Here is an 8526-nt window from a genome sequence, read left to right as displayed (position 1 = left end):
CGTGAAAGAACAAAGAAGGAGGCAGCCTCCCACGTAGTCACATCAGATTCTTCAAGCTAGTGGCTGCCAAGTCAGCCCTACCCTAGGCTCCTATGAGCTAAAAAGAAATTAGGCCCCCAACATCTGACCCAAGGTACAATAAAATAGAGTAAAGGCTGAAAATAAATGCTGAGGTGGAAAATGGTGCAGCGGTGACATGACAGATGACGTGGAAGATGACTTGGCAACTCCACTTGAAGTCCAAAATTAATTCCAAGCCAAATAATTATTAAACTGTCCTGAAAATAAAATTTGGAATAATTAGATTCAGAAAATTCAAATTAATTAAAATATGAATTACCGGTCTAATTAAAACCCAAATAAAAAACAGTGCAGAATATAAACAATTAGGCACAAATCACAGATTAAAATAAGTACAGAAATGTAAGAAAATAGGAGAAAATATTGACTCATCAATATATAGTTTCCATTTTTGAATATATATCAAATATTAAAATTTTAAATATATTTCTTATTTTTAATAATTTAAAAATCAGTACACTGATTAATAGATTATTTAAAAGCATGATTATCACAATATTATAGAAATATTTTAGTAGAAATATTTAAAAATATCCAAAATAAATATAATGAAAAATTCTGTGACGTTAAATTATTTTTCCATGTGCTTTAATAAACCATTGTAGCCAGCTCATAATCTTTGGTTATGATTTTACACAGAAAGGTTGCTTTAGCTAATCAATCTATAGATTCTATAGTGAATGACTAATGATCGAAAAGGAGATGAGTTTCATTCAAGCTCGTATCAAAGATGCCTTTGGGAAACACTACCTCGGCCATTAGTAAATCCTTCAAGCAAATTATACTCACATTTCACATAGTTTTTTTTTTTTAACACATAATAATATTAGAGTTTAATATATTTTTATTTTGGGATAATAGAAATATACAATGTGTTTCAAACACTTACAAGAATAACATTTCGTTAGTTCAAATAGTATTAGACTCGATTTTCTTAATAAATATATTAGGTTTGAATCTTGCAAATAAAAGTAACATGATTAAGAAATGAAATCGTACTAAAAATAGTTAGTTAGGTTTTTTAACAAAGATTAATTATTAGTAAAATTAATAATTTTTTTTATGAATATTAAACTAATAGATATTTTATAACAATAGCATGATTATTAAAAAAAACACTTAAGAAAATTACTGTAAACATTAAAAAATATATTACGTAGAATTAACTTCAAGAAATTAGAGGAGACATATTATAATGTGCTCGATTCCTTTATAAATAAAATGTGATGTTGGCTCATGAATTTAGAAACCAACCCAAAAGGAATGGCTTTTCTTTTTGGGCAAATTGAAAATTGGGCCCATGATTAACACACAAAACGGAAGAATATTGGGCCATTTCCATTACCCATTTTGGCCCATTTCATGCTACCATTTCCTCAATCATAATACATGGGCCCATCATAGGATGCCAACTTTGGATCATTTCCTCCAAAATCTTGATCCTTTCTTTACCTAAAATTTCGGTTCTTCTTCTTTTGGAGATATATCTAACTATGCATGTGTTTTGTCGACAAGCAAAAGTTACAAGCTGAAAAGATTTTATTCAAATACTTTATAATATACGTATGTGTCTAAGCTTTTGAATAGGGCTTCCATCCAACACTTAAGTTAGGTTTAACCCTATGTATTCCAAGCTGTGTCTGCAGAACTTTCCCTCATTTCAACAACTTTATTTGTATTCTTGACTTTAACTTTTTTAAAGATATATTATCTACTATACCAAATTTAAAAGACTGATTCACTTGTTACGATAAATTTGTATATAAGATATAGTACATTCCATATCCTTAGGTTAGATTCCGAACGCATGAATCAACTACAAAGAAAGACATTATATTTTAGATTTAGTTATTAAATTGTTATCACTATAAGAAACTTGTCATATAGTGACACATCCTATAGTAATATTATATATATCACTAAAATTATTTTTATCCACACAATAAATACAATATATGTTGATATATTGTTAAAAAGTATGAATATAAACTACAGTAACACAAAATATGTTGTTAAATTTTATTCAAAATCAATATTAAAATTGTGTATAACTATATATCAAATAGATATATACCTACATATATTGTATCTATAGTGATACTCTTTATATATCACTATATGTATCATTTCTTGTAGTGTATGCTTGATAAAAAAATTAGTTTTAAAAAATTCTTCAAAAGTTTTTTTTTTTAACATGATGGGAAAATAATTGGAGAAAAATGTGTAAGAAACAATGCTTTATTTTTTATTTTCTTTTTTAAGATTTTGGATGGTATGCAATTAAATAGCGACTTTTCATGAGAAATCATAATAAAGAAATACTTTTATCAAAGTGAGTGAATCACTTCTTACTGATCGAATGATGCTTTTTCGATTTTGATTTCGATCTGGAAACTTTATGAACGTTATAGGGAGCAGATCATCATAGAGTATAATAAAGTAATGAGATTCATGAAACAAATGGACTGACTCCTTATTCACATGTTTGTATCATAAAAAATAAGCCTTTTATCTATGTGCACGAAAATAAGTGATGATTCTACACAATTTCATGAGTAAAGTTTTAAAGGATAGATTTTTTGGGAAGGGGTGGCGGGAGAGAAGGGTTCAACATATGGGATTTGAATTACTTTTAATTAGGATTCATCCCATATTCCCACCTATCCAAACTTTGTTTATGATTTTAATTTTTATTAATATTTTTTATGAATAAAATAGTGTATGGAGGATAACACCTCTAAAACTTTTAAGTAAAAAGTCTGATTTATTAAAAGTTTTTAAATTAAATATTATTATTCGTTTAAAAAATAAAATTTTAATAATCATAAAAGTGTTAAATCTATATCAAAGAAAACACAAATTTTGACCAACTATTAATAGTAATAGTTATAAAAGATATTAAACTTGTGTAAAATAAATCTCAATCATTTATGACAATAGATGATAACTCATTTTTATTAATATTAGTTAATATTTCAAATAACCATATGACTATTGTACACCAGCTATAGGAAAAGGATGATATGACCTTAAACCCTAATTTTTGTTCGTTCCCCATCAATTTCCGTACCTTTCTTTCCTCGATGCAAGCTACCTGTAGTACTGCGATCATGATCAATTCATCATGAGCAATTAAGAAAAAGAGAACATGATAAACGCTAGAGTGTGCGGGTAGAAAGAAAATTGAAATCAAAAAGAAAAAAATAATATATATAATCAATAAAGTAGTGTTGGGCTCAAGAAAGTATACTAGAAAAAATTTAAAGTTTGTCTATCTTTAATTATTAAAAAAAATCACTATTTATTCATGTAATAAACTTTGATTTTGAGCGTAATAATAGATAATTAGATATACTAGATGAAGAAGTGATGGACATAATATAAAATGTGAAAAAAAATTCAAATCTTAATTTATCTATTTTAAATCATTAAAAAAGTTGATCATTATTTGTTTAGATAATAAACTTAATAATTAATATTAGACATGAAAAATATATTAAAAATTTAAATTTTATATTGATTAAAGATAAAACTAATTAAAAAATATTTAAGTGAGAATCATTCTTCACCATACAAATTAACAAACTTTATTAGATTCAAATTCATCTTCTAATAACTTCTTTATTATAATTTCATAGCTTAAAACATTCCTTTTGCTATTATTTAGGTCATTTAGTTCTAAAGCTTTTTGTTTTTGTGTTTGTTTATGTTGATATACTGTATTTAGGTCATTTAGTTCTAAAATAGTTACCCATTATTTATTTATGTGATAAACTTTAATAGTTAATATATTGGACATAAAGGAATATATCAAGAAAATTTCAAATTTTATATTTATTAGAGATGAAATTAATTAAAAAATATTTAACTGAGAATCATTCCTCATCTTACAAATTAACAAATTCATGTTCTAATAACTTCTTTAGTATAATTTCATAGCTTAAAACATTCCTTTTGTTATTATTTAAGTTTTTTCTTGTGTACTGTATTTACTTATTGTATGCCTAGTTTATCATATTAATTATTTCTCTAAAAATATAAGATAGAATTAAGAGAACTTGTTGAAAAACAACATGGTAAGCAGTCTCAGAATGAATGTTGAGGCATTAAAAAGGCACAAATAGAAGTAACAATTACTTCTTATGAGGAGTATATATAAGGGCATGGCATAAAACAAAAAAAAAAAATGTTAAAATGGCATCATAATCAATATCCCACAATTTCTCCAAATGAAGTACTTAAATATGTGCCATCCATCATCATCAATTCACCATCTTATACCACTTGAGTAACTTATTCCATATCCCCCTCTTGAACCCGTCATTTGAGCTTAATGACTTCAAAACACAAACTAACTAACCTTACACATTAGCAAACAAGAAGAACAAAGAAGACAAGTAAAATTACACCTTCCCACCAATCCTTTCATTATACCACCCCCCAAATTAAGTAATATTACAATTTCACATTAACAAAAAAGAAAATTTTTTTTTAAAAAAAAGTAACCAATATTCTCCTCTAATAAAGTTAGGTTATGATGATGATGATCATCATCATCATGGAGAACTTATATTGTCAAAGATATCAGCCGGAGGAATGAAATGATCCATGGAGAGTCCGGGCACATTGAACATGACGTCATCAATAGTCCAAACCTCCTCCATCCGGGTTCTGCTGTGCTGCATGGAGAGTTCACCGAAGCGGAAGACGGTGGCGATGGAGCGCCCTTGATGCGCGATCATGACCCCATCGACGTCTCTGTAGTCGCCGATGCTGCTCCCTATGGTGGTCTCCCAGTACACCGTATCATTGTCCTGCGTTGGGACCCGCGTGAGGTGTGAGTCTTCGAGGTATATGAGGAGTCCACTCTTTTGGCAAAAGTAGCCGTATAGTATGTGCCTTATCACCTCTGCAGGACCCTCGCTCCGTTCGATCACAGCCGCACGATCTGCGCTAACTTTTAACACGAAGCAATCCACGCTCCCGATTCGATTCTCACCCAGGCATTGTGCGTTCGTGAACAGACTCGCTGTGCTCTTCGGATCCAAACCCTGTCATGTACAATAACGTAACACTAGTTTGTTAACTCTCTTTGATATTAATCAAAATTATAGACCAGGAGGAATTCGTTTACTTCAGGAAATTTTTATAGATTTATTTCATTCAATAATTCATATTTTACATCAAATTTCAACGATTTAACCGTTAAATTTAATTTTTTTAACGTATAGATCAAGCTTGCAAATTTTTAAAAATTTAAAAATTATTTGATATTTTATTTTATTAATTCAAATTAATAATCATAAAATCATTTTATACATTGATTTGAATTAATGAAATGAAGTATCAAAAAAATTTTAAATTTTTAAAAAAAATTTAGATTTAATATATACATTGAGAATTTTAAATTTAATAGTTAAATCGTTGAAATTTGATGTCAAGCATGAATTATTTAATAAAATAAGTATAAATAAATTTACTACTGAAATAAATGAATCCCTCTTCTTTATCACACATGGGGATTTTAAGCTAGGCAAAATTTTCTTTACCTTTATCAAAATAATATACATGAAAAGTATAGGCTTGGGCTAGGAGTTTTTTCTTCAAGAATACTAGTACAACACAATGTCCATAAGAAGTCCAATAAAGGATTAAATGAATTTATTTTGTCATTTTATGTTTTATTAATGCACTTTTTATGGAGGAAACCAGGTGTTCATAAATGAGGGAAGGGAGTGAAACTGATACGTTATCTGGTGGCAAACCAAACATTGCTGAAGAGTGAAACAAGTACAAATGAAAAAGGGAATATTTAGGCATGAAAGCAGGGGCAATAATGCAGTGGGAGGTAAGAACTGTTGATTAAAGTGGAAAATTAAAAAGGAAAAGTTAAAGCAAAAGGATAATTGAAGGGTACCCTTAGCTACCTGCAATAAGTGGCAATCCCAAGACTATGACTCATGAGCTATACAAATAATCATAGGTGACGTCAGCTAGACAGTCACGTGGCATGTAAGTATCCTAATTCTTAAAGAAAACAAGTCCACATTGTAGGGTAAAGCATGGGACAGTTTCTCCATCATTGTCAGCTCGATATTTACCCTTCATCCATTGAGATTTCAATTTGTTTCTCAATCTTTATATTTGTTTGGTACAACATGCTTTGAACCTATGACCCTGTCCCCCCCAAGCCTCGATTCCAACAAATAAAGGATACCCACCAAACCAAAGACCAATCAAATCAACCCAACTTGTTCAAATTTTGTTTGGCATCAAAGAAAACAGTGAACAATAGGTCTTTCATCTTTAAAAATTTTCTCTTTGTACTAAGACAAGTTTTAACATATATAGCAAAATAGGTCTCATTCTGAATGTGCATGCACTCCAACAAATTAATCAAACCCATTAATCATTTCTATATGTTACTATATGCTATGTATATATTATTTAGGAAATTTAACTGAGCTTGCTATAGTAAATGAGATCTCTTTGGTATATGGAGCTAGTAATTTTAATTTGTGATGACTTATTTATTTTTATCTTAATTATATTATTAATTGATGTGAGATCTCTTAGAATACCTGAATAATGCGTCGAAGGGGTCTTTGAGGGCCTTTGGCTGCATGTGTGCCTAGCCAAGGTGTGTGCCGCCACACGGTCTTGCCGTTGCTGCCTGCAACCACCTTGTGGTCACCAACCACCAACTCAAGAGACCACATCCCAGGTAGCATCTGCCAAAGCACAAAGCAACCATTTTCACTGCTTCTTGTCCCCAAACACTTGACATTCTTCCCTGATGAAATCTCTGTCTCACAGCAAATCATCTTCACCATCCCAGTCGCATACATGTTCTTAGTGTCCTTCTGCTGTTTTAGGCACCCTGTGGCAGCCAAATACTGCTGTATAATGTATTTGGCTGTTGAAGTTTCCTGTTTTAAGTCATCACATTAATGGAAAATTAATGTCACCTAACCATATCATACACAAAATGGAATTAATAGTAATATACACTATTTAATTTCTTAACACTCCAACTATAATTATTGTTAAAGTCATCAGATAAGATTATTATAAACTATAAAGTTTTTATTTTTAAGTATTTAAATTTTAATTTGAAATCATAAGTGGTGTCAATGTGATTAAACTCTTGTCAGATTGATTGGTCCGACTAGTTCAACTAAAAATGAGAAACATGACCAGCATGGTCATCAATGTTGAGCTATGGTTCAACTAGTGACTCGGAGGAAATTGAGGTTGAACCTATGATCAACACTTTTCTCACTTAACCAGTATCTTAACCGAGTCTAATTCTGACGAAACTGAGTGGTGTACTAAGAAATAAGATAAAGAAAATGGAATGGGGAGAGAGCTTACAAATGGGGTGTCTTTGATGTGAATGCTAAGAGAGGGATCATGGGCTGAAGGAATAGGAGCCAAGGGGCAGCCCAAGACACCAAGCAAGAGCCTCAAATCTTGTGTCTTGGCATGGATGGTTCCATAGAAAGAGGATGATTGTGAGAAGCTTCCAGCACCAGGTGAGATCTTCTGAGTCCTGAACCATTCCCTTATGACTTCCCAAGAGCTCTCTTTCTTGGTCCCTTCTTCTTGCATTTCAGGGCCAGGGCCTTCCATTAAGGGAGTCAAAGGCTGTGGAGCCCAACTCTGGCGCCAACGAGCTCTAGAAACCATTTTGGGAATGTAAGTGAGAGTCTCGAGAGTAATAATTATTTGGGTGAAGATGTTGAATTGAATTGAATTGAATGCAGGTGGAGATGGTGGTGAGAGAATATTGGAACACAAGAGGGAAAAGAAGAGGTATCAATGTGGATGCGGTTTGGGAGTTAAAAAGAGAGAGTGTTGTTGTGAGAGTGAGAAAGTGATGGGAAGAGACAAAAGCGATGGATTATCTGTTCAACGGCAGAGAAATGACATTATTATATAATACAAACTCGCATGTTGGGCTGTCTATTGCTTTATTCCTCTTGCTTTTGGGACTCGCCCTTGTCGTTACATTTTTATAATGTTTACTTGTTTTTTTATTCTCTCGAGCTACCTATTTCCCATGCCACCACAGGTCCCATCCCACCTTTGATCAATTACTATCTTTATCTAACAATGTAATTTTCATTTTTTTTTCTAATATTTGAGATTTATGTATATCTTATTTTATATATATATATATATATATATATATATATATCAAATAACATCAATGTAATTTTTATCAATTATTACATCATTTAATAATTTTTAATTTAATAATTATTTTTTAAAATTTACTATTAGATAAAAAATTCCTTAAACTTAGATTATATATATAAAATTTTACATTAATCTAAAATGATTTGATACATCATTCATATAATCAAAATTAGCATAATATATACATTTCAAAATATACTAAAATATGAATAGTTTGATTACTTTTCAATTATAACAAAATTT

General features: G+C 30.4%; 1 protein-coding gene across 1 annotated transcript; it reads right to left on the bottom strand.

Annotated features, from left to right (window-relative positions):
• Positions 1–4167: 4167 nt before the first annotated feature.
• LOC109806057 (C-type mannose receptor (DUF620)) lies at positions 4168–7998 on the bottom strand. Its single transcript, XM_020368403.3, has 3 exons — positions 7456–7998; positions 6663–7010; positions 4168–5132 (listed from the first exon to the last, which is right to left on the bottom strand). The coding sequence occupies exons 1-3, from the start codon at positions 7768–7770 to the stop codon at positions 4638–4640; spliced, it is 1158 nt and encodes a 385-aa protein (XP_020223992.1). The 5' UTR covers positions 7771–7998; the 3' UTR covers positions 4168–4637.
• Between the last annotated feature and the right edge of the window lie 528 nt (positions 7999–8526).

The sequence above is a fragment of the Cajanus cajan genome, chromosome 10 (genome assembly GCF_000230855.2).
Source record: "Cajanus cajan strain Asha chromosome 10, NIPB_CcT2T_4, whole genome shotgun sequence".
Lineage (NCBI taxonomy): Eukaryota > Viridiplantae > Streptophyta > Magnoliopsida > Fabales > Fabaceae > Cajanus > Cajanus cajan.
This window is presented reverse-complemented; position numbering and strand designations above follow the sequence as displayed.